This window comes from Megalops cyprinoides, chromosome 5 (assembly GCF_013368585.1).
Source record: "Megalops cyprinoides isolate fMegCyp1 chromosome 5, fMegCyp1.pri, whole genome shotgun sequence".
Lineage (NCBI taxonomy): Eukaryota > Metazoa > Chordata > Actinopteri > Elopiformes > Megalopidae > Megalops > Megalops cyprinoides.
The window spans coordinates 9,278,293-9,305,872 of record NC_050587.1 but is presented as its reverse complement, the minus strand read 5'-3'; the positions used below and the strand labels follow the sequence as shown (position 1 = coordinate 9,305,872).

General features: G+C 41.2%; 2 protein-coding genes across 2 annotated transcripts; one reads left to right on the top strand and one right to left on the bottom strand.

Annotated features, from left to right (window-relative positions):
• Nucleotides 1-165: 165 nt before the first annotated feature.
• On the bottom strand, nucleotides 166-27,580 carry ift74 (intraflagellar transport 74). Its single transcript, XM_036530075.1, has 20 exons — nucleotides 27,506-27,580; nucleotides 26,709-26,830; nucleotides 24,906-25,041; nucleotides 24,604-24,652; nucleotides 24,399-24,497; nucleotides 24,071-24,131; nucleotides 22,827-22,886; nucleotides 22,661-22,722; nucleotides 15,128-15,266; nucleotides 14,419-14,481; nucleotides 12,679-12,822; nucleotides 11,787-11,827; nucleotides 11,565-11,644; nucleotides 10,074-10,127; nucleotides 9,718-9,815; nucleotides 9,313-9,439; nucleotides 4,007-4,170; nucleotides 2,357-2,482; nucleotides 1,037-1,097; nucleotides 166-346 (listed from the first exon to the last, which is right to left on the bottom strand). The coding sequence occupies exons 2-20, from the start codon at nucleotides 26,826-26,828 to the stop codon at nucleotides 231-233; spliced, it is 1,800 nt and encodes a 599-aa protein (XP_036385968.1). The 5' UTR covers nucleotides 26,829-26,830; nucleotides 27,506-27,580; the 3' UTR covers nucleotides 166-230.
• LOC118778519 (leucine-rich repeat-containing protein 19-like) lies at nucleotides 18,016-21,659 on the top strand. Its single transcript, XM_036530074.1, has 4 exons — nucleotides 18,016-18,782; nucleotides 19,458-19,965; nucleotides 20,486-20,665; nucleotides 21,322-21,659. Exons 1-4 carry the CDS (start codon nucleotides 18,702-18,704, stop codon nucleotides 21,651-21,653), a joined length of 1,101 nt encoding a protein of 366 aa, XP_036385967.1. The 5' UTR covers nucleotides 18,016-18,701; the 3' UTR covers nucleotides 21,654-21,659.

The following is a 27,580-nucleotide window of genomic DNA, read 5'->3' as shown; positions in this document are numbered from 1 at the left end:
TGCCCTTCCCAACATAGTTAAGCAAATATATTCAACCAGACATTGGCTGCTCAACGAACACACACTCTCATGAATCATGTCTTCACAAGCAAAACTAGACAAATGTGTACTCATTGCAGCAGTATGAATTCGGAATGTTGAGCATGCCTGCTGGGTCCCCTCACAGGAAACAGACCAGGGTCAGACCCCTGGGAGAAGGCCATGGCAGACCAGAGGAAGGAAGTGGTCCCTCAGTTTCTGTTGCCCTGAAGGGCATCTATGAGGATCTTATTGTATTCTGCCAGTTGTTTGGTTACGCTCTTCACCACAGGACGGTAGTCACTCTCCATTCCCTTCGAGGCAATGACTGGAAGGATGAGTTATGGAAATGGACAGTGAGCAAAGCAACAACCTGTCTGGGACACCTTCAGCTTACTATCTGAGACAGATCTGTGCTCTGAGGTCCCCGGATATCAAGTACCAGTCAAAAGTTTGTACACAAACTTCATTCTTTATTTTAACTATTGTCCACATTTGAGAATAACAGTAAATACATTAAAACTATGAAATAATGCAAATGGAATTATACAGTGACCAAAAAAGTGTTAAACAAATCAAAACTTATAATTTTATTGTTCAAAGTAGCCAAGATATTTTTAAAAAATAATTTTTCTCTGGAAAGGAATTCATACATAGACAAACATAATTAGTGAAGTTGATGCCTAAGAAAAAAAAATTCCAGCATTTAAGCAGAAGTCTGCACATCAAAATGTCTTTGAATGCATGCTTCCCATGATCTTAATCAGGTGTGTCCAAACTTTTGACTGGTACTGTATGTTGCCTGTATATTCCACAAGGCAAATCTCACTTAGACCTTTGCAGAATAAACTACACCAGCAAAGCATATAAAAATGTAAGCAAGGCTTTGCCAGAGAGACAATTTTGACATTAATGGTGGCCAGTAGCTTTTCTCATAGACATGGTCGTGCAGTTGATATTTGTACACACAGATATTACACATGGACTCAGAGAAGTGAAATAAACTGAAAAAGGATACACTCCTTCATGACAAAGTTGTTTTGCTCATGATGTTGCCACTTCCTTTCCAAGTTGGTTAGCTGAAATCCAGTTGAAGACAGTTAGAATGCAGAAACTGACCATGTCTGAGGAGAATTGGGTTATACAAAATATCTTGCCTAGTTTAATGGGTATATTTTAATTGATTACTAACTATTAAATTTAATTACAGTACAATACAACAACAACAGGTATGCAGATAAAATAATATACAAAATTAAAGAACTCTCAGGTTTCTGAAGGACTACATGGCATAGGTGCAGATATGAACAAGGTAAATGCTTGTATAAACCATGTAAACAGAAGGTGGGAAAGCCTTTCAAATGGGGACAGTTTAAGACAGACCATTTTGGCTGTCCTTAATCTGGGGGCATGTACATCCCCTCTTTATCGATGTGAACTTTCACTGAATATAACTGCTTGCCTCGGCAGAACGGCTTCCTCTGGCAAACACCGACAATTCTGCCAGTCCACTGCAGTCAGTCCAGACAGTTTGGAGACATTTCTTCAACATTATGCTTTCTCAACCACAACCATCATTTATTTTCTGAAACTGCAATGTCTACACATAATATTGAACCACAACAAAGCCTTTTGTAGTGGTTCAGCATGTAAAGAGCCCCAGCAAGTATCAATATAAAAGAGGAGAAACATTTAGGCTTGGAGGATTTAAAAGTTTATTTTAAAATATGCTTCACCTCTGAATATGCTGACCAAAGACAAATCAATATGTTTAGATGAACAGTGCAGGATCTGCTCTCACAGAGGGCAGGATCCTCTCATTTGGGTAATTTAGAGAGGGTGCACTGACAGATCATTATTATTTAGTCACCTAAAAAATTGTAGTGAATGCCCATGTTCATTTTTTCCCCACACTGTGGCCTTTTAAGGATATAAACATGCGGTCCATGTGACCTTTCACAAAAGCAAGAGCACAGTTCATAATCAGGTCTTCACGATATCATTAAGGAAACATCAAAACCCACCTGTGTTAATTTAAGAATAAGCAGCATAGGCAGAAATGGCAGATATACCTGTCAAAACCTCTAATTCTCATATCATACTCTTGTTTACCTTCCCACATGCAATCCCACATGATTTAATTTTCACATCTACTGGAAAGCAGGCTGAATGGAAAATGCATTTAAAAAATACATTATTTATCTGCCTCACAAACTGATCCTGCATTACCTTTTTATATTCAAAACTACATCAATTTTAGTTACTGGTTACCAAACAAGTGGTCGAGTCTAGCAGTTTAACCACTACAGAGCACTACCACCTTGCAGTGCCAGCTTACCTGTGCGTGGGTCTCGTTCTCTTGCAGCTGGGTCTTCAGTGCTTCATACTCGTCGTTCATCTTCTGCATCACCTTTCGAAAGGTGTCTCTCCTCTGTATGAGGGACACTCTATCCTCCTGCAGTCTCTGAGGGAAGACCGGCACAGCCATTTACACCAACACACTCTCTCTTTCCAAACACTGAGGTCTTTATTGAATGCTGCTTGAAACAGCAATGTTATACTGCTGTTAGCCGACAGAGGACGGACCCAGTGCCAGCTCTGAAGTAAATACTGCTGTACATATTTAACGCACACAAAAGAAGGAAATGAAGCTCTGTATGCAGAGACAACATTTGTTCAGATATCACACTGGTGATTGGCCAAACTATGTTATGATAACAAGGCTCTGTGGGTCAAGTCTGGTGAAAAGAGACATATGAGAGAATATAATAAAACAAGCAGGTCACAATAAATATATTCATACAATTCCCAACACAGGAAAAAGAAAACCGAAGCCAGTGGCTTAAAATACAAAGAAATTAAACTAGATTGACTTTACACAAAACTGGTCATCCAAGAGGGTTACAAATACAGTGTCTCAGTGGAAGAAACATGACTTCCTCGTGTCAAACATTTCATAAAACCCTGCATCCTGTTAAAGAGAGCCCCAATGGAAGCGCAATATGAGTCTTCAAGGTTCCTAAAGATTTGTGGAAATGTTGCTGTAGGTCAATTTACTCAGTGACAATATGGTCAATGTTTATAATACAGAGGCCTTCTCACACAAAGGAACCGGCAGGGGAACACGGAATATGTCGGACATGTCTGTCAGAATAAAGAAATCCCCAGAGGGAAGAAAGCCTTGAAGAGAATACTCTTCCTTTGCATGGTCAGAGACATGATGTCAGAGACATCATGAACGTAATCTTGTAATGGAGAAGAATAAGTGTAGTGTTAGCAGTGTAGTAATATTAAATATAAAAATTTAACTGGTAAATGATCCTTAAAATCATAAACGCCAACTGCGTGCAAAAGTTAGCAACTGCTGGACACATTTGCCAGTGATAAAATGACAAAAATGTTGTTCGATTTCTTGTACAACATCATTGTCTGGGACCGTATTACAGAAGAAATCCCTATCTTATCTTAAGCTCCCAAGATAGGACTTTTCATAAATTGGTATTGCAGAGGCATGTCCTAAATGTGATGGGTATACTGATACCTCAACCATTCTACACTAATTAAATTTACCATATAAATAGGACATAAATTTTGAATCTAGAATCAACATGCTGCTTATCAGGTCTCTCACCAACTCTATCACAATCTAAATGAGCCTTCTTAATGCAACTACTTATAATATTTATAATATTAACATTAATGGGGTGGTCTTGGAAATGGGTTGGTCTTGGAACTGTAGCTAGTTAACTGGCTAGCTTGATGGGAAAGTATACAAAAATGTTCTTAACTATGTATTATGTGTGAGAGGATACCATTTCACAATTAGCTAGCTAGGAAGCTTCTTCAAAATTGTGTACACTTTCACATGTGTGAAAGTGTGTAAATTCAGTGTCCCCTTCACCTCAGTTGAGTCTACAGCTGCCTTTTCACAAAAAAACAAACAAACAAAAACATCAAAGTCAGACACTGACAGAAAACAAAACTGTACCTTCTTCTTTTCCTCGCCAGCGGCCTTGAGTGCGTCAAGGTTGCTGTAGGTCTCCAGGCCCTCGTTCATCTGCTGGATCTTCTCCTTCAGGCTGCTGAGCTCCGTGTTGATCTTGGTCTCCAGCTGCTCCACCTTCTGCAGGTCCTGCTGAAGGCGCTGGCTCTCTGGGAGATAACACACCAGCACAAGCCTGACTACACAGTCTTTTCATTACTAAAAAAAGGAAACAGATGCCCAAATGTTTAGAAATAAGAACGTTCTTAAGATAAAAGCTGAGCATTCTGAAAAACCCAACCATTTTAATCTGCAAATCCAGTAACTGCCCTACAGTCAACACAGGCAACTGACTGCAATGTTACAAAATCAGTTTCAATTGATCCCTTTAAGGAAAATGTTTGTACAGTACATTCCAACAGGAGAAAAGCAAGCAGTAAACCTTCACCAAAATTGCTGTTTAAATAACACATTTTAGGGAGACAATGGGTATTTTGTAAAAGCAACTAAAACCTCAGAGGTCCAATTTGGATTATTATCATTTCCAAAGACAAACTGTTCTGCTGACAGTGTAGTCCAGCTCCAAGAACTGGCTTTACAATAGTATTTATTATTTATCACCCAATTCAGGGAGTCAACTTTAATTCTTTTTACTTGAGTTCATCAAAGGACACACTGCATATTTCTCCTCAAGCCCTTTCCACACTGAAGGAGGGCGAGGACAGTCTGGAAAAGGGGTTATACAGGATGTGGGACCCAGGCAGCCAAGGTAGTGGCTGGACTCAGAGTTAAAGTTGCTGTGGTCATTCTTACTGTGAAAACAGCAGGCAGTTCATCACCTAAAATTAGATTTATCACTGATGTACATTCACCATACACACCATGACAAAGATATTTATACATATTTCATTCTAAGACTCTAAAAGCCAAAAATTGAATTGTACCAATTCAAAGTGTAATTCCCTAAAGATCACCAGTAGCAGTAGAGATACAGGTTGATTGACTTATACTGCCACATGCTCCTTCCCTTATCCTCTTTTACAAGTGACTGTGGTGCACATGACAGGAACCCCTGTAGTTCTGTTTGGTAACAGAACACCTCTTGTTCCCAGGACCCCTATCTCTATCCCCCCCCCCCCCCCCCCCCCCCCAGGGTGTTTGTTGGGAATGCCTGGCCTTGTCTCTGGCTAGGAGTGCTGCTGAAGCAGGGGGCAGGCAGGGCCAGGGGTAGGGGCGGGGGCGTGGGCAGGAAGGGGAAGAAGGCCGGTTCCTCCTGATAGGAGCCCGCTCAGGCCTGTGTGCACCACGCAGTAAAGAGCCACACAGTTGCCCCATCAGCACTTCTGTGCATTCTCTGCCACTTCCTCCTGGGATTCTCCTCCTGCCTGCGGCCCCTCCTCCACGGCTCCTCTGGCTGTGCGGCATTCGCAAGATGAAGGCCTTGGCGAGGACTACTGAAAATATTTATAAAGGGACGCTACACCGGGCTGTTTGCATTGCTCAGATAGCCATCTGTTTATTATCATTGTGTACTTTGCCATCCTACCTCTCAGTTCAATGGCTTTAACTGCAAAGACGGTTTGCAGCGGTATGATCAGTATGTATGGATGTTAATAGCAGCGATTCTAGGGGCTACATACCATGCAACTGGTAACTTCAAAACCAATTCCAGTGCCTTCGCATGCAATTTTCACTGAGCGGTGAAACTTAAATGCTGTAGCACAAATAAATAAGTGAAAGGGAACAATGGCTGGCTGGCTCAGAATAGTACAATTGAGGAAACGTTCTTGGACTTTTCAATGGCAGCGATGAGACACGACAAATTTAGGATGAACACATACTGGGCGGCTGAGCACGGGGGAAGGAAACTCTTAGCAGGGATTCCACAGCTGAGGGTATTTATCCAGTACACCCAGTCCCAGCTCTGAGGAGGTGGAGCCTAGAGGTTCAAATGGCGGGCATGGCTCCGCTGTAGAGGTAATACAATTTACCTGTATGCTATGGAGATCACCCTAATTTTCCATTTCCATCGATGACTGGAAATTTTTGTGGCTGAGAGCAAAAGGACCCAGTTCACAAGCTGCAGCTCCCTTATCAAGTAATTGTAAAAATAATAAATCAGATGCTATTCTGTGAACTTTCTGCCAGACAGAGATCATGGAGAATGTAAGAACAGGTGTTAAGCTTCACCTTTTCTGTGATACTTTCTCTGTGATATAATACAAAGCTCAGCTAGAAATATCAATTTGTGTCAATGTTCACTAACCAATGTGTCACATGCTCAGATTTTGGCTTGTCCAATAAGTTTGTGGTATAGGTTATTTTTTTAAGAATGGATACTTTACTAAGCCCTGGTGGGCTTTCGTGAATTTAGATGTGGTCACTGTACTTTATTATAAAATGTGGTGTAGCAGGAGGCTGCAAGGAGTGCTGCAGACCAATAAACTGAATTATTTTGCAAGAAAAAAAAAATACTGATATTCAACATATACAGCACAACTGGTTTCATTTCGCTGGGTGTGTTACGTCAGCTTGGGGACCCACATCAAACTTCTCATCAGTGCCATGAGACGACTGTCAGGCGGCTTTGAAACAAACAGATAACGTCAGAGTAAGATGCACTGACATCATCCTCCAGCTGGTGTTAACTCTACTGTGGTGCACTGCTGGATTTGTAGTTATTGATTGCATATGAGAGTATCAGGGGACCGCATTCACACAAGTGGTAATTCCAAAAAGTTAGGATAGAAAAGTAGGTAAGTTACTTGTTGAACTTGAAGCAACACACAATTCCTTACACCATCTTTCACTGGTTCACTTTCTTTAACAAGGAGGGTAGGCTCACCACAGCATTTTTTCCGCATGTAAATACCAAAGTGTCAATATTCATGTGAATTTGTACAAACTAACGAGGCAAATTGGCACCACCTACAGGCCACCTATTTAAATCACAGACTCCTCTATGAAGTACATTTTTCAAAAGTAAGAATTTTTTTCAATTCTCCTAGATTATTCAAATGCTGTCAAAGGTATGCTGCATATTTAAACCTTAGCCTGTGTAGTAAACAGCAGGTTTAGCATTAGTGGCTAATCAAGGAGAAATTTCATATTAGAGGGACCTAAATAATAAATAATAATTGAAATAATAATAAATGAAATAAGACAGGTGAAAACAACGTTGGAGGTTGTTTCACATTGTTTCACAATGTCTGGAGTATGGGTGGATTAGAGGATGAGCTATAACTACAGTGCACTGTTGTAAGGAGATCAGGGTAAAAAAGAGAGCCCAAAATGCTGTGGCAACAACACTGTGACCAGGGGCAAAGAACATGGCTGAAGAGTCCAAATTCCTTTGGTGCTCTCCAATCAGATTTCAATTTCAATTTGCACTGCTAAAGTATGGTCTGGTGACAAGGGTACAGTCAGGGGCCTTCTTCACTATTTGCATTGCATGATACAAAGACAAGCACTTGTGGTTAAGAAAATGCTACAGAGAGTGTGCCGCTAGGAAATGGGACCAGAGTACCACAAACTGATGTATCAGTGAGGTTAGGTGGTTGTCCAAGGGGGGGAAGTGCTGAATCATCCATTCAAGATCAGAGGGGACCTGATGATTCTTCTTTCAGAAAACCCTTCAGCTGCCCGGAAACTTCTCAGATGCAGAAATGGCTCGTCCTTCTAGACCTACCTTACAAGCATCTTTGACCCTTATAATGTTCTGAATGCAGGACTACAAGGACAAAACTTAACCTTCTTTACCCTTACAGTGTAATTAGAAGGATGGGAAAGTCTCCTCATGTTAATCTCAAGATAACTGTGGAAATTTCAAAGCACTGTCTAATGGGCTTTTTGAATGAGAGACTACCAAAAGCCTAATTGCAGACGATCAGTGATCATCTGAATAGACTGAAATCACAGTTTAGAATTACTTCCCTGAAAACAAGACACCGTCTGTCCGAGACAACCAGTACCACATTCCCCATCCTCAGTGGTGACAAGACACAAGGGAATGTCACTTGAACTGGAGCTGCCATTGCCAGTGACCTCTTCTGCTACACAACACTAAAGCGTAGCATTCCAGGAAAGCCTCTGGCTGATTTCTTTATTTTAGCTCCAAGGTGAGTATCGAGGACTGCCAGTCACAGCCTTAAAAGTGCTTGTGTCATTTGCATCCTCTTGTCTTTGTAAGACAGTCTTTCCAGAACTAACCTACACATAGCGTAAGTACAGAAGCCCTCTAAGGGTTGGAGATGACATGCATCTCTTCCTCAGTCCCACCTCGACTCACTTCAAGGATGTCTGTTCCTCTGTCCAGGCATATCCATTCCAATGAATGAGTTAAGCTACATTAGTTGCCTTTGAGTTTGGTACAGCTTTGTAACAGCATTACTATGTGTGCATTCGTTAGGTAGTTATGTTGTTTCAGCTATGTTTCCATGTAGTAGGGTGTAATCGGTGGACAAGCCAGTTGTTACACTCACTCTCTGTGCTCATTAATGACCCTGTCCTCCAGGCTACATGACATGGGTGTTTATGGTTCTGCAAACTGTCTTTATAGCTGATGTACCCTTGATCTTTGTCTTCCATGGGTGTGTGGATTTTTTTACACATTTGTTTAATATTTAATCAGATAGCATTCATTTATTCACAAATTAATAAATGCTGTAGCTGATATTTAATTAATGCTGCATCATATGTGTCATCCACGATTGGATGAATATTTTGTAATAATATCCTGTAGTCAGGCTTTCTCTACGCCAGTATCTATGCAAATCTGGTTGATAACTTCACACAGAAATGGGGCCTGTAATGCAATCACATTTCTTAGTATCACCTTCTTTGCTAGTTGTTGATTGATTTGTTACACTAGACCTGCTCACCATTACAAGCAGGCATATAGTTAACTGCTGTATTATTACGTTTTCACATGGCTGTGCAACATTTTTTTCCCCAAATGAGAGGGTCACAGTGCAAAAAAGTTTGAGAACTTTTGCCTTACAGCATTATGATATCAGGAATGCAGTCACACTGACTGTACCAGCAGTAATGTGCCAGACCTTCCAAAACAGGCCTTTGAGTCAGCCATTATTGACAAAAGGGGTAACCTGGTCATATCTGCAGAGGGGCAAAAGAAGGTTCCCACTGATGGCTTTTACCTCCACCCCACAAGGCAAAATACACCATGGACAGCACTGGGAACATGGAGAACTTCCAGAGGTAGAAATACCATGCACCAGCTCACCATAACAGGAAATGCAGAGATGCTCCACCCTGAAGCAAAAGGATTATATAGAAGATGATGTATGACAAACCTGCAGACAGGCCTTTGGCTGTGTTTTGTGACTTGTGCATTTCTGTCTCCTTGAAGCTGAGGTCCTCCTGCATGGACTTCAGCTCATTGGCTGTTACTGAAGAGATCTGCTTCATGCGGTTCATGTTCTGCAAAAAACAAACAAGGAGCAGCACTCATGTTCTGGCCCCATTTCATGCTCCAGATGTATATATTTACAAAACACATGGGGCAAAGCTCAGGTCACGGCATGTAAATTATTATGAAGTAAAGCTAAGTACAAAAAAGAGAAGCAACACCAATGGGTTCACATAAGGTTTACAGCCAGCCTGAAATACGACTCAGCTGGGACATGATCCCACAGACTTGTATCTGAAGCTTGGAAAGGAACCACCAGGCTATGAAAGGTCTTTAAAAAGAGCCTTACCCTGCTGCAGTGTTCCAGCAATGCCACAATGCTGGCCTGTGTCTGACGACTGCGCTCCAGCTCCTGAGCTTTGGTGTCTTCGAACGCCTCCAGAAAATCTGTCGCAACACCAATCCATGTTAAAACCAATATGCGGTATCAGTGACAAGAAAGGAAATGCTGGCTGCTCTCATAGTACAGAATCAACAGCCAGCTTCCCGTAATTACTCCATTATTTTCAAAATGCATTACTTAGTCTCTCATCCCATTGGTCTGAAAGTTACTCTAAATCAGTTTTTCCTCTCAATACACAATGAATCGTACAGATGTGGTTCAACCGTACATTTTAACAGGCAATCACAATTGGTCACACTCACTGTCCATATTCTCCTCTCTCTTCTTAAGCTCTTTGTACTTCTGGTTTCGTTCCCCTGCAAATAAATGAAAACCATGTGTCATTGTGTCAAAGCCAAAGTATGATTGATATCCAGGAAAATTAATATCTAAGCCTAAGGGTTGCGAGTTCAAATACCAGATGGGACACTATTGTTGTACCCTTGGTCACTGTCAACAATTACTGAGTGGGTTTCAGAATGCAGAAAACATAAAACTGCAAACACAGTATTGGGTGTCAGCTAGAAAAGGAAATATAAAAACATTACCAGTCAAAAGGTTGGACACTTGATTAAGATAACAGGAAACATGCATTCAAAGACATTTTGATCTGAGAACTTATGGTTGAATGCTTGAAATTTGCTTCTAAGAGACATATAAATGCTGAAGTTATTGACTATGTATGAATTTCTGAAAAAGAAAACATTTTATTTTAAAAAATATTTTTTGGACACTTTGAAGAATCTAAAATAAGTATAAGTCACTGCATAATTCCATTTATGTTATTTCATAGTTTTGATATCTTTACTATTACCGGTATTCTAAAATGTGGAAAACATTAAAAATAAAGAAAAACCCTTCTATGAGTGGGTGTGTCCAAACCTTTCACTGGTATTGTATATGCCTAACACTACAGGGATTTAAAAATGGTCTTTCGGTATTTTAAGACAAGAAATGGCAGCCACAAGTAATAACAACACACCAACAGAAATATTACTGAAATAGGTTGATCTAAATAAGTATTCAAATTCCCTAAATTTAGGGGCTGTGTTACGCCCATAGATTCCATCAAGAGAGCAAAGCATTCTTACCATCTGGTCAATATGAGCAAGAAGCAAGAGAGGAAGAGGAGAGAAGACATAGAAAGAAACAAAGACAAGTTTATGTACAACAGCGTACGACAGCACACGACAGCACACGCCGGCACACACACTTTCCATGCAAGGACAAAATGTTCAAACAGCACTAAGTGCTTTCTTCCGCCCCATATGGGCAGATGTGTTCTCACATCACCTCTAATCAACCGAACCAATGTGATGTGAGCTGACACGCCACATGATGACCCCACACATCTGGAATGTTCACTTGTTAGGCAAGTGCTAAGTGCTTTTGTTCTTGGCAGGAGACAATCGCTCATTTTTCATACAATAAAGAGCCGCAGGGCCTCCATTTATAAAGCCTTTGCCTCTGGCTCTCTGAACAGGATGCTTGCAAACTAACGAAGCGGGCTACTGTCTTGGACCGAATCCAGACACATTCTCAGATTTATGATCCATTCACGGAGCGGCGCTCCCGCCCGAGAACGGCGGCCCTCCCGTTCCCAGAAAGCGCTCCCGCGCCGAGTAGGATCGCAGCGTCCTCGTCTCCGCAGACCAGGGGCCAGGCCCTGCTGCCTTTCCTTCCGAGGGAGGCCATTATGTCTCCGTCGGTTCAGCGGCGGGGTCAGAGCGCCGTGCGGCAATGGCCGACCATACCTTGGTGCTCCTCCATGTCATTGTCCAGCTGCCGCATTTCGTCGTTGATCTGGCTCAGTTTCTCTCTGATTTCGGTCAACCTAAATTGCAGATTAACAATTCAGATGGATGCAAGAAGAGGGTCTTAATAGTTACTTAAATTTGCAATACCACCATTATTGTTTGATGGGAAACTAACTATATTATTAAATGCATGTAGTCACAATGGACAGATCTACTTACTGTCTTTCCATGCTTGCTATCTCCTGATTATCTTCTTTAACCTTAAATGTAAAAAATGAATATTTAAATAGCTGTAAGAACAGTAAGACAAAGGTTAAGACACAGAGTGCAGTGCATCAGGTTGTCAGTCCAGCACATCACATACAAGCTTCTCTTTAGCTTTATACTCTTTACATAATTTTCTGTCTTTCTAGAAACTCTACTAGCAAAGTCTACTGGTAGTCCACTACTACTAACAAGGTCAAACTCCTGAACTGATCTTGATAAATAGGTTTCCCATTCCTTCTGAAAGCTGAGTCACTACTCTCTGTGTGAATATAATGCTTACAATAAGGACAGGAAATGGAATGGATTGGGCAAGTGAGCCAGCCTAGTTTCACCTGTTTATGCAGAGAGGGGCTCACCTGTTTGAGCAGTTAATGAAGAGACGGGCTCACCTGTTTGAGCAGTGTATACAGTACGAGCGGTTCACCTGTTTGAGCAGTGTATACAGTACGAGCGGTTCACCTGTTTGAGCAGTGTGTACAGTGAGAGAGGCTCACCTGTTTGAGCTGTGTGTAGTGTGCCAGGGGCTCACCTGTTTGAGCAGTGTGCACAGTGAGAGAGGCTCACCTGTTTGAGCAGTGTGTAGTGTGCCAGGGGCTCACCTGTTTGAGCAGTGTGTACAGTGCCAGGGGCTCACCTGTTTGAGCAGTGTGCACAGTGAGAGGGGCTCACCTGTTTGAGCAGTGTGTACAGTGCCAGGGGCTCACCTGTTTGAGCAGTGTGCACAGTGAGAGGGGCTCACCTGTTTGAGCAGTGTGTACAGTACAAGGGGCTCACCTGTTTGAGCAGTGTGCACAGTGAGAGGGGCTCACCTGTTTGAGCAGTGTGTACAGAGCCAGGGGCTCACCTGTTTGAGCAGGCGTTCCCTCTCCTCCTGAGGCGAGCCCAGGCTCTTGTCCTCGGCCACCATGGCCTCCCTCCGCAGCTCCAGCTCCTGCAGTTTCTCGTGCAGCAGCACCGCCTCCTGCTTCACCTGCGAGTGGGCCATTTCCTGAGGACACCAGTGATCCGGGTGAGCCCTGCCCCACGCCGGGCTTCAAACTGTTCCCTCTTTCCCCTTTGAAACCCCTCCTGCTTTCACTCTGGTACTAGCATACAAACACACTTTCATTATTCATACGAACTGTGTTTTGATGATGATTTTGAATGCAACAATACTTTTGCAATGTTACCTTAATCAGTCATGTTACCACTCTTTTTGAAATATTAGTAGAAGATACTGATTTTTTAAATAATTTTATAGCACAAGAAATTAAATTTTTTTCAACCAAATAACTAAAGAACATTCAAATTTGAATATATATTTTTCTAAGAATAACATTAAAGGACTTTACTAAATTTTCTATGGCCTGGCAGACTATGCAGGTTCTGGGTCAAAAGCAGAACGAGTCTGGCTCAAGACTGATCCACCAGAACTCTTTCCAGCATTCCAGTCTGGTCTATATGTAACAGCCTTAAGTAATCTGGATCAAATCATAAATGCTCTAGCTGCAAGCACTGGTGACACAGACATAGAGTACATAGGGTTTCTTCCGTTCAGGGGTTGCTTCTTTGGCAGCTTTTCTATCTAGCCAGGGTCTCTGAGGTCCAGGGTTTCACCTCTAATTTTTTTTTTTATCATTTCCTGGGTTTTCCCCAGACAATAGCAATTAAACATTTAATCACACTCACAGTTCTCTTGACGTATAGACGAGTCAATATAGAAACCCTCCCCCTGTTATAAATTCAGGGTTAATTTGCTGCACTGTAGATAAACATCCAACAGAGGGAGCCATTTCCCACCCACATAATGCTGGTTAACACCATGATGTACTCCTCTATTCCCCACGGCCATGCATTTACTTATAAACATCGCAATTGATTTGAAACGCAGCCAATATAAAATAATTTCATATGATATGAAGTGTATTTCTTCCAATACTATTAACTGAAAAAGTGTTCATGCCAAATCTGCTTTAGGTAAACATTTATACAGTTGTAGCAACAGTTGATTGCGTTTTCCACCTACACATCTGTATGTAAAAACCATTAAAACAATTTAAATAATTCATATTAATTTCAAAAATGAATAACTACATTAAAAAAATATATAACACGTATATTTGAAAATCGCACTGAAATTCTGAACTGCAGTAATTTATTTTAAACTCAATGTCAGAATTGCCCATGTCACAAGGGCAATGTGTGTAACAATGTGTATAACGAGGGAACGGGCTGTACGTGAAATGTCCATTAGAAGCTGTGTAAAATGTTACTCAGACTTCATTGCCCTGGTAGGGTGAACCAGTACAGGCTGCAAGGCAAACACTGTGTACATAACCACAGAGGAATGATGACCTTTAGTGGGAAATGAACTGTATGACACTGTACAGGCATGAAGCCACATGTTAGCGCATACCCACACGGGTTTCAGCGCCGCGGTTAGCCCGACTCCCACCGCGCTAACCACATTCGTGGCAAATTACACAGAAGTATATCTTTATAAGTTATCACATTTCAAGCAAAGGACACGGTGCTGGTTTCAGTCGCTGAGGGAAACGTGTAGCGGCGATAATGGCTTGTGTGCGAGAGGTTAGATTACACTCACGGCTTCCAAAGTCTCCTTCCGTGAGATGAGCGCGTCAAGCTCCTGCTGACGGGCGTCCAGCTCCTGCGTGGTGAAAAGCAGGAGCGTTCTGTCAGCGTTTATAGCCAGCCTACAACCAGCTCAGACAGGTCTCCACAATGACTGGAGAGTGGGGTCCTCAAAAAAGGTCAATGTGTAAACGAAGAGGAACGTGAGCTACTCTCATAATTACAAGCACAACTTAACATATTTCTTTAGGGAACATGTTCATGAGCACAGAAACCTCTCCAAATACACAACCTACTGCAGAGGTCATCCATATGTATATTCTGCCTACAGATACATTATATACATATATTCTGCATTCAGCATGTTTCGAGCAGGTGCAGCCTGCGTCAGACCGCAGTGACTTCTATTGCATAACATTTACAGCACATGAGGTGTAATCAACAACCTACATTCACTGTATATTCCAGAATGCTGGATACTCAGCCCCCCTTGCCCTATATTGTCATAAATGTGGACTGCTGTACCCTTGAGCAAGGCATTTCACCGGAATTGCCTCAGTTAATATTGTGCTGTGTAAACAGGCAATATGCTTGAAGTAAACCTGGATAAGGGTGAAGAACATCCCTTCAATACACATAAGCTGTGCTTGAATGCCAATAACTTCAGCATTTGGCCATGCAGTTCAGGTTTATCTGCTGTAATACTGTAAGTGCAGGCTGACCTGCAGGAGCTCCTCATTGCTGGTCTTCATCTCAGCGTACTTGGCCTGTTTCTCAGGGGCCATCTTCTTCACGATGTTTTCCGCGGCCTGCTTCTCTCGTTCAATTTCCTCCTCCACCACTCGGATCATCTCCTCCTTCCTGACAGGTCAAAGGTCATGGGAGATGCCAATGTGACACATATCACGCATACTTTAAAGGTGTAGCAAAAATTCACAGTTATAATTTCTAATGCCACTTTGTGATGACAAACATTTTTTTGCACAGTTCCTGGTACATTTACCTGCATTTTTAGAAAAAGTTCATCTCTATGCAGTGTCCATCAACACAATAACTGGGTGTCACCTTGGAGGAACATTGCAGCATTGGCAAAAAAGCAATGCTGAGTTGTACTGCTATATCACACAATGCCACATAACCTTTTTAGTAGCAACAACATTTAGGGACCATAATTCCAAATAAATCTGCAAAACTGTTTATTCAAGGATCATTCTGTAACTGTGATCTTCACTGGAAGGAAACCCCTCTTAGTTTATTTATGACAGGGTTTAAAAAAGCAAACACCCTGTTGGTACCACTGCTGATAATCACTTGGTATGAGATGCATACATGCTTTAAAAGCCCAGCGTGACATACATGGAAGTACAGCACTGGTGGAGGAAGTGTTCACATTAATTCAGAAAATTCTATAAATGTGTTTTTTGTGATCCATTTGCTTTACATCCCCTATAATTTTCCTATGATTCAAAACACAGAGGTGCATCAACAATACAGTACTAACTCAACTGAGCTAAATACTACAAAAATGTGGTAGGGAAACTTGTGCCAATATGATAAATGACAATGCAACCATAAGCTTATGTTTCAGATAAAACATTGTAATCACTGTTCAACAGCCCTGTTGACATGTGAGCTTTCAACATATGGAAATGCAGATGTATGTGAAGGAACAGGAAGCACACCAAAGGAAGCACTGTTTCCTGTACACTGCATGAGGTTACATCATGTTCACATGTTCCTACGGAACCCACTCAAGTGTCAAAATATGGAAAGACCTGTCCTTCACCATAGCATTTTTCATTTAAGCAATCAGAGACTGGAGGACCCTTATAATATCTTTCTGATGAACACATTGTGTAGAACATCTGTCTAATGACACTGGCTTTCAAAGTAGTCTGGTATATTCTGAACCATGTTCAATATATGATTTCAAAAAGGAAAACGTGAAAAAATGTCAAAGGAATTTTTAATATAAAGGATTGTTTAGTTATTATAAAATATTTTTTGTAATAAGGAATTTAAGTAGAAAAGTCAACAAAATTTTTTTTTTCAATAAATAATTTAAAATTCACCCAGTTAGAGATAGAAACACAGTAGTCAATATTTAGCTAAATGAAGTGGCACCCTTTTATTACTGAGACCAAAGGTCTCTTACGTCTTACTTATTCAGTTCCAGTAAAAACTCATTCGTCAGAGTACGTTCTCAGCTAAATTTCCCCCAGGTAAGCATTTAAATTGCCATAACACTTATATAATTATATCAATTAAATTGTTTATTTTGCACCACGGTAAAAATACAACTGTGCAAATCCAAGAGTTAAAATGCTATAATGTTTCAATCTTCAAATAAATGCACAGAAACATTTGAAAATACCTGGAGGAACACCATTCCACTATTTCAAGTTGTAAATAGAATGCTGTTTCTTTTCGCACATCATGTGCTGTAGGTGACTCACTAGTTGCATGCAGTCTATAATTTACAGCAACACATTCAGTTTACAAATAGAATGTTTACACTGGAGGGAGTCTCTGCTCCTTCAGTTTCACTGAGGGCAGGTTTGGCTTAGATAGGAAAAAAACCTCTAACCTGAGGCAACAGTCATGGCATCTGAACCAGTCCTGGAGGAAAATTCTTGAAATTGTGTCGACTGTGCTGATCTTTCATAAGAGAGAACATCTCACATCTCGCTGGATGTGTAAAGATTTCAGCTTGTTCCTTCATTGTTGACATTTTTCAGACCTTTATCCTTGCCTTGCTTTCTTCTGCTTTAATATCCAGCTCATGTGATTTCATAATATGTTCTCTTACTGCATTTTCTTGTCTAATAATTGTGGAGTTTGTTTCTGTCAAAGTACTCAACATAATTAACTCAGGCTACCGTCATTTGTTACACTCACACATTGTTCTCTTCGGTTCCCTTCACCACTTCACTGGATCAACTCTACTGCTAAAATTGGTTTCGAAATCCGTTCTTGTTTACTATGTTAACTCTTCTGCTCTACTTTATCTTCAATCAATCATTTCTTCCCACTTGCGCATTCATGATCTTGTTCTACTGGAAGACCATATACATCTACGATGGCTCTCTCGTCACTGCTTTCTCCCATATATAAATTAATTTCTTTTTATTTTGGATTTTCAGAGGTGGAATCTAACTGTTCTCACCAACACCAGCACTGCATAGTCCCTTATCATTTCTACAAAATAACACCTCTTTCCTATTCTCACTCTCTGATTCACACAGCATTCAGTATTCATTTCATACCTTCAATATACTTGGCTTCTGCCTCATCCTAATGGCCTAGGCTAAGATTTTTTAAGCTGTTTTGTACTCCTCACTTTGTTTCAGCTTGTATAAATTGTAATGGCTTGCTTACTAATCATGATTCAAGTTTAACAAATGTTAAATTTCATTAACACATTTAATTTTTTTCCAGATTTTGAGTGACATCTGTTATTGTGATTAATGTCTTGCGCATTGTCACCTGAGATAACAGACCCAAGAATGCTAAGACATTTGCAAGGCAACATTTTTAAATCCCAATGCGCCAAATGTTTAATAACCTTGTGTCAATAATCACAACTGGGCCCCAGTATTATAGTGCGCTCTTTCAGAGAGACTGCAGTTTTAATTTTTACTCCAGCTCTATCTGGTTTTTCTAGGCAGACAAAAACAACAAGGTGAGATTCCACAGAGCATGTGATGTTGATTTTCCAAGCCAATGGTTGTGTGCTGGGGCACTTACCAATCCTACCCCTGAACCGGGCACAGCTAGGCTGTGTTTACGACACGAGGATGAAATAAACAGCTGTCCTCGCTCATCCAAAGTAATTTGTACTTAGGCAGAAAACATTCAATTTCCTCGCAAACAGAATGCCACTTCTGTGATGCAGGCCCGCTTGAGGAGAACATGAGTGTCTTTGTAGCTGATAAGAGTAAAACCGCAACAGGGAAAGCAAGCAGAGACATGCTGGACGACAGTGAGCAACAGGAGCGCTGTCTACAAACAAAGCTGCTCTTTGTACACTATTTATAGACTTTGTTCTTACTTAGGGTTATTCGTTATTGTAACAGAGCGATTTCTCCGAGGCGGCTGGTACTCTCAGGACAGCTGAGGCGTATGCTTCTGACAGCGGCTACCCAAATCCACCGTGAAATACAGCACAAGTGCTATAAGGAGCTCAATGTACTTCTTCATGCCAGTGGACCCCTTTCTACTTTCAACGTAGTTGCAACACTGCCACATCAGGTGGTGATCTGACTCACGTCGCATATTTCAGCTGCAGGAGAGGCAATGTCGATCAGAGGAACGCTGCTTCTGTGGCTGGGGTGGGTGCTGATGGCATCGAGACAAGCAGCAAGTCAATATGGGCTGGTAAGTCACGGTACAGTATTTCTCTTTGCAGGCACCTGGATCCATTGCTTCAAATGTTTAAATATTATGCATGTATTAACTTGACAGTGCATCACTCAGGAATTTTTCCTGCATCCTTTTGGTGCTGTAAGTACAGTTGTCAGTTCTCTGTGTGAGGGGATACTTTATATATATATATATATATATATATATATATATATATATATTATATATATATATATATATATATGTGTATGTGTATGTATATTAGAAACATATTAATATTATGTAGATATGTAGATATACACACAAATATCACAGATAACCCTGTCCTTATTTTTTTTAATGCGAGGAACTCAAAGCTGTTCCAAGGGAGAATTATAATGACTTTTCATCTCCCTTAATAGTTTAGTTTTCCTTTGTAACATTGAATGACATCAGTACAAACATGTGAATATAAGGTTTCACTGTCTAGCAAACTATATATGATTTTAACTATACAGTACACTGTTACATGATGTACATTTGATGTGATGGAACTACAATTACACCATTGTTCATGATGCTGCAATTTTGTTTGTACATACTGGGAAGCTAGGTGTCATCCTCATGACGTGATACACGTGTATGTGTATCATGTTGCAGGAATCCCATTCGTTTGCAGGAATAATTCCTCACACATCTTTGTTTTTACAGGACATCGACCTGAGCAACAAGACACTACAACACATTCCTCCTGATTTCCCCTCGAACATCACAAAGCTAACCCTGAGCTACAACCTCATAAATATATCTGAGGCCAACATTGTGACGCTTAAGAACTACACCAAGCTGACGGATCTTTACCTCGACAACAACATAATGACCATTTTGCCTGGTCACACCTTCAACAGCCTCTCGAGGCTGAGGATCCTCAGCGTCTCTGGCAACAAGATCAGCAGAGTGGAACCCAGGGCTTTCGCAGGCCTGGGCAGGCTGAAGAAGCTGGACCTCTCCCAAAACGCAATACGCTCACTACCCCCCGGAGTGTTCGCCAACCTATCCAGCCTGGAGAGCCTTTCCCTGCAGGGCAACAGTCTGCAGTCTCTGGAGAGCGATATTGTCACTGATCTTGTAAAGCTCAAACACATTGACTTGATGGACAATCCTTGGAACTGCTCTTACGCCTTTCTGCAACTAATAAAAAACTGGAGAGTGCAGATAAGTAAGTGGTTTTAGCCTTTAATGTTAATTTATACTGTCATTAAATGACATGGACATACAGTGGAGTTGGTGAGACAATGACAACACTGCCACCTGCTGACAATAATGTGTATAAGACCAGCCTACATAAGCAATCTTCTGTTCTCCTATTGTCAGTTACAACAGTAATTATATTATCAGGTTCACTAATATTCTTGACAATTCTAACCAAGGAATAGATTATATATTAGATTAATAGGTTAATATGGGTAGAAAGCACTACAGAAGACAGAAAGAGTCATGCTGCATGGCATCCATTTGTCCATTTTCATTTATTGTTCTTGCTCTGCTAAGGAGGCAATGTCCTGAATAGTACCATACGACTCCAGTCAACAGTCTGGGTTAGTACAGCACTACTCAGCACACTGGATGGTAATATGGCTAGAATAAGGAGATTGTCGCTATCATTAATTCTGACATTTCCAGCCTGCCATTGTGACCTCTGTGCTCAGTTGGTGATGCTATGTGTGCTTCTTCGGCAGGTGAAGGGGCCAGATGTGCAAACCCAACAGACCAAGCTGGCAAAAGCATCCTGGACAAAAGCAAGAGTTCTCCTGGGTCTACCACAACAGAACCACCCCAAAACAACAAACCCAGCTCACCCCAGACAATACACATGACCACTCCTGGACACATCAGCAGCAATAACTCCTTAGAAAAAGGTAAAACAAGTAAATATTCAGACAGAAATGTCAAACTTACATTCCCTTGATCACTGGTCTATTCTCCTAAACCTTCGTGTTACTACTACACTTAATAATATGCCACAAAATGATGTAGATGACATACCAGTATCTGTAAATCACCTTACTTTTCTATTGCTTTTTGCACAAAAGTTATGTTAAATGAACTATTCCCTATTACTGCATAACAACTCAAAGCAAATTAAATGAATCAGCCACCTATTTTCATTCACACCTGTCAACCTTTAAGAACAGATAACTGCACTGCAATTTGACAAAACTAGATAAAAAAATGCAACCAATTTGTAAAAACTAACCATGCTAAATCACTATAATCAAATTTCGGGTGAACAATATGGTCAAGATGAGTCTACTCAAATATAATTTCCATTGGATAGACAAGCAAAAACGAACTAACGAACAACCTATTTAGCAATTTAAGATAAGAATTAGGTTCATTATTGCGATATGTTTTCCCATCGAAGTATCTAAAAAAACTGCAGTTAAATCCACCGTCTCAGTGACTTAAATCTACAGAGGGTGGCGTGACAGAATGCACAGACAGGAAGACGCTGCAGTGACAAACGCTGTGTATCAGAGTGAGAGTGACGGCCGTGCGCTTGCGTTCACTACAGCAGCTCCCGACGCAGGTGACGCCCCGCCGGCGGGCCACATGTGGAAGTTCCTGGCGGGCGTGGTGGTGACGGCCCTGACCACGGCCCTGCTCATCGTCTGCGCCGTCAAGTCGCCCTCCTGGCACAAGCTGCTCTTCAACTACCGGCACCAGCGGCTGTGCGAGGAGGAGCCCAGCGTCTTCGCCACCGGCCGCTACTCCAACTTCAGCCTGGACACGGAGCAGACCGAGACCAGCGCCCACGAGCTGGACGCCCAGCTGGACGACGAGGACGGCTTCATCGAGGACCGCTACATCGAGACGGGGGACTACGGGGACGCCGCCGAGGCCTGACCGCCACGGCCTGACCGCCACGGCCTCCGACGGGAGGCGACCGCGCACGACCCCACATTCGAGCTGCAGCTGCTGGTCGCCATCACACCGGACTGCATCAGCACAGCTGAGGCCTGAGGATACTCATGACCAGAGCTTATGATCAAATACAAGCGACTCTTTCTTTTGAAATGCACACACAAACAAAAAAAAAAAAAATCAAGAAAGACTGTGACAACAAGAGAAGGAAGAATGGGTTGGCTGTACTGTTCTCACTGTTTCACACAAGGTTTCTTTTTCTTTTTTTCTTTTAAAAATCCATTATCTCTCACATCACTCCACTGAAAGGTTCAATTAGGGACTTAACTGAGCAACTCATGCACCCAAAGTTGCTCAGGGGTTGAAAAACAAAAACAAATGTCTTTGAAAAATAAATTCCGGTAAATAAATGAGGAATTATGCAACTTCTTGTTAGAACAAAGCCGTTTTCCCACAAATACAATTACTATTCTGCATTCATGAGATACTGGCACTGGTTTCGGTAGCAACATGGGGGTTAAACCTGTGAAGTCCTGCATGCTGACTTTTATGAAGGGGCTGATGGGACAGAGGTCACAAAAAGGATGCTGAAGGAATGAATCCATACCTACTCATTACTGCTGGACTGTGGTGGTAAAAAAGTATTTCAGCTTTTAACCTTTGACCAACTACAAGTCTCAAGTAGTCTGATTCTTCACCAAACTAGCATTATGCATTTTTGATGCCAGCACATGCATCAAATTCATACATTATCTTGATCTGGCTATGTACGCTGTCATTAATCTCTGGTCATTTAATAGGCCCCTCTAACAATGTAAATGGCCTTACCCATGTACTGCCTGCCACAACAGAACCATGTACAACATCTTTGTTGTTTCGTCCAACCAAAACCAAAACTGCAACAGCAATAATTCATAGAATAGAACTGAAATTTTGCCAGTAAAAACATTAATTAAGATAAGAAGACATGAATTAGTCAAAGTACTCACTCTCGTCTCTCTGTAAAGATGACATCCATGCTCTGGGCTTCCCTGTCATTCTGTGCTTTCAGCTATACAAGACACAGTGAAGTTGTTATTCCTTGCACTGACTCATTATCCCACTTATTATACGTATAACGCATTTATCAAAACTGTGAAAATGGAGTTCACTCACCATATTGAAGTCATTCATTACTTCTTCCATCTCAGTGTTAGTGTTTAGTTTGTCCACGAGCTGTAAGCAAAACAGCAAAGTAACAGTGGATTAAACTACAACCAATCCCATAATTTATTCCTAGTTGTAGTTAACAAAACATCTCAGCAATATTATAAAAAGGCTATCTTGTTAGAATATTATGAGATATGTCACGGCAATAACACCTCAGTAATGATGAGACAATGTCAAGCATTAACTAGAAACACCAACTACGAAAATAGTTACAATAAAGGCTCTGGTATGAATACATTGCCACTGAGGGATGAAGTATGTCAAGTATTAACAGTATGGTGCACACTGGCTTTTTAGTCATTTATTTATTTATTATTAGTTGATCAATGAAAAAAGTGAATTTTTGAAATTCAGGAATCAGCACGAGCATGGAAGGAAAATCAAATGCTTGAATCATAGCACTGCATTACATGACACCTGTCTACAAACTTTGAAATGTCATCCCTCCTTCAACCTTTCATATTCTGGGACACAATTTCCTCCCATCCATAGTGTATACTTCACAAACTCACGGGTCACTGACTCAAAAGCCTCCCGCAACCAGTGCACAACTAACTGCAGCATCCAGACCTACCAAATAGTCTATGAGGTTGAATATGTTAGAAGGAAACAGTGTGTTGCATCTGACTAGTCTAAACATGTATTAAACAGTGAAGAATGTACGCATTTTCATTTTATATGAATATTTTCTGCCAAATGAGAATAGTACATCACTATTAACAAGCAGATTAAGTACTCCATCGTGCTGATTTTATCATTTTTTTACGGCAAGAATGTAAGAAAGGGGTCACCAAAAAGATAACGTCTGCCTTCCACAGGCAAAGTCAGTGTGATCTACAGTCATCTGCTCTGCGGCTACTGCAGCACAGCCTTCTGAGGTACTAAAGGGAAAACTGACTTCTGGCCTACTTTGTGCTATTTAGTTGGGCAGTGTGTGCTGCCTACTCCCACTGGTGCTTTTAGCTTGTCACCTGAAGCAACAATTCCATCAGACAGCATGAGCTTTATCTGTAAAAACCTCCATATCTTTTTTTTTTTTGCTTTTTCAAGATTAAGCTCAAATGAAATGCTCTATAACCTATGGCAAAAACAAACTCCTTAAATGTGCTGATATTTTGTATGTATCGCTCTGGCTAAATAGCCAAAACATGATAGTGGTTTATACAGTGACACAGCGAATGCATAATTACCATGTTGTAATCTGCCAGTTGTCCCTGTAGGTCTTTGATTTCACCAGCAAGTCCTTCCGCTCTGAGAAAAAAAAAAAATATTGGTGACCTTATTCATTACCATACATTAATGCAACCTCTTGACAAGACTGTCTTTATTAATCAGGATACATAACTATTTGACTGGATGTATTTAACAACTGTCCTTCCACAAGCTGTGGGAAACTAATGATGAACACCCTAGCAGGATTAAAATGCCTTGCGCTCACTTGTGTTAATGTGTTTGACTCAGTAAACTGTATATCTATATCTCTGATCAAAAAAGCTATGGTACATAAGGCGTACACACATCTTCTCATAGGACAGGTAGACAGAGTTCTCCTGGTTGAAGGTTTCGATTTCCTTTTGCAATTTACTTGACTCCGCAGTAAGTTCATTGATTTTACTCCTGTTGAAAAACAAAACCAATTACAATATGATTTATAAGTCACCATGTCAACAGATACAGAAAAATAACTGCAAAATAGGTGGTCATGTGCAATGTTTTAGTTTACCTGAGTATGCCAAGGTAATAAGATTTATCCAGGATTTGCCTCTGAGGTCCTAAAGATTACAGAAGAGCAGTTTAATTTCAAATTGTCCTCACACACATTATGAGTGAACAAACAGCTGACATAAATGGAAGAAGACAAATGCTAACCTCAAACAAAATAAAGCATTACATATCTCATACCCCTGTCAATCAAGAGCAAAGTGGATACAGCTCATCTGACAACAGAAAGTAATACTGACGGGTGAGACTGAAACACCTCTCTTGCATCAGTGTGTAACACAGCAGGGACAGTGATGACAGCACCTTTCATGCCAGTCTTCATCCCACTCAGGCCCTGCTGAGTGACAGGCCGGTCCGCCACTTTGATCTGTGCAGACAGGACCCCTGGAGTGGCCATGGGTCCTCCCCTGGTCCCTGGCCGACCGGTCCCTGGCACCATCTGTTAAATGTGCACACGTCAGACCTAGAAGCACAACCAGCACGCTGCTGCTCCCCTTACCAGAAACCTTTGACCTGGGTCTTCTCTTTCTTCATTCCTGCATTCGTAAATCTGAATATTTATGCTCTAGCTCTCCAGAGGCATAAAAAAAACACATCAACCTCATCACCTCTTCTCCATCCTCTCATACAGACCTTTCAAACCTTATTCTCCATTTTTTTCACTCTCAACTTTTAACTATTCAATGCATCTTTTAAAGCTTACTTCGCATGTATATGTACACTGATTATCAAAAGACGGTATCTGTGACAGCAAAGAGTTACAATAAAGATTCTATCCCATCTTGGGGCGTAGAAATGGGAGTGTCTGGCATTAAGGCCCTTGCTCAGATCACTTTTGCATCTCCTCTGAGGCCACTCTTCCTCTAATGAGTAAACGCAGCACTCAGTCAGAAAGCCCTGCCTGAAGCCTACTGCAGCCTCCTGCTTTGCAGAAATGATCAGTGTGTATTTTCTATCCTCATCAAAGCTCTGTATCACTATAATGAATGCTTTCACTGAGTGCTCGAGGTTCAGATTGACTCCGCTCAACCCAGAGTGCATTTTCACATATTTCTGACAACTGCCGTTCCTGTAAATAAAGAAGTCTTTTCCATGAAGATTGGAATTGTGCCTTGTTTTTCTTACAGTAGTGACGCAATGTGTGCAAAAGTCATGTCAAAGGTCTAAGCACTGCAAAGGTCAGACCTTTTTATATCACTATATGATGCTGAAAAAATAAGGCATGAATTTATCTTAAACACTGTTCTACTGACAGGCGCTCCAGAGCACTTTATTGAGAAATTACAAGCTGTGCAAAATGCTGCTGTCAGGTTGTTCACCAAAACAAAGCTGAGAGCACAAAATACCCCACCACTTCAGCCTCTCCACTGGCTGCCTGTGTGTTTTAGTATTGATTTCAAAGTCATTTTACTTGTTTTATGGCACTAAATTACTAAGTAACAAAATACATTAGTGACGGTCTAACAAATTATGAGATGAGGGTAGGGTAGCCTGCTGTTAATCTCCAAAGTAGGGAAGGTAGGGAAACTGCTGTCAGTTTTTATACTCCAAGGCTCTGTAATTCAGTAACACATTACATCACAGAGTCACCATCACTCCTGGTTTTTCATAAATGTCTTAAACCTTATTTTTATAAAATATGTTATTAATGAGTCCTTTTAATTCTGTTTTAAACACAGATACCTACTGCTTATGAATGGCTTCAATTTGGGACTTCCATTACAAAAGTTGTGTATATGGACGTCCCTGCGTTGGTAAATATTTCAAATAAAAGACAGGTAGATAGATAATTTAAAACATATAGGGCTAGCTATCTGACTAAATGCAGTGTGGTGTATCGCTAAGGAGCAGAGCTTGTAACCCAAACGTTTCTGGTTCGATTCCCCGCTAGAGCACTGCTGTTGTACCCTTGGGCAAGGTACTTCACCCACAATTGCCTCAGTAAATATCCAACTGTATAAACTGATACATTTGTACAAATACAAACGGATATTTGTAAAATCTGTATAAATGGATAACTGTAACCTACGTAATGTCGCTCTAGATAAGAGCGTCTGCTAAATGACAATGTAATGCAAAACTGAAGCGCTTAAGTAGCAAACTTGCCCCTGTTCCGACTCTGATGGCCGTCTGCGGCGGTCTGATTGCCGTCGGGGGTCTTCCTCCTCCTGGTACCAGCGCCCCACGGCTCATCGGTCTGCCAGAGGGTGGTCTCTGACTCGCCATCGCTTAAAAAGAAAAGCACAGACGCCGGCAGGCCACTATCTGAAGTTAAAGCCAAGATAACATATAATACTTGGGTGAGAACACAGAAAAGTAAGTTAGCTAGCCTGCAAACGTCTTTCGGCGACAGGGTTAGTAACCCATTAGCAGTGACTAGCTAGTTAATGTTAGTTAATAGTAAACGATCGGGTTATATAGCCGTCTAGACAGCGACCAGTCAGTTCTGCAGCATTAACAGATGCTGTAATCGCTAAATCGATGGGCAGTTATCGATGCACAATTACCTATGTATCGATTTATCTCGCTAAACTTGTTAACTACTGGCTAACGTTAACATAGTAACATAGTACCTACCTAGCTAGCTAATATACACAGTAACTAACTAGCTAACATTAGCTACCAGACTTTATATGCATGCAATGAACGATCTGTTACTCCAAGTAACATTAGCCAATTAGTTAATTTATGTGACTTGTAAGTAATTTGGATGGCTGGTTAGCAGGGTGATTTCGCTAGATAGCTGGCAACAGCGGCTAACGTTAGCTGTTATTTTATATGTGCTAGCTGGCGATCTATTCAGTGTTCGCCGGTCCGCTAGTCTGACTATCTCACGACATCAACCTAATTCGCAGACGAAAAAGCAATTTGATAGATAAGCGGGTTTTGAATCATCTGGCTACCTGTCTATTCCCTTGTTGAAGCCGCACACCTTCCTCAACAGTTAATGTCTCTGATACGCTCCACCACCGTTACCC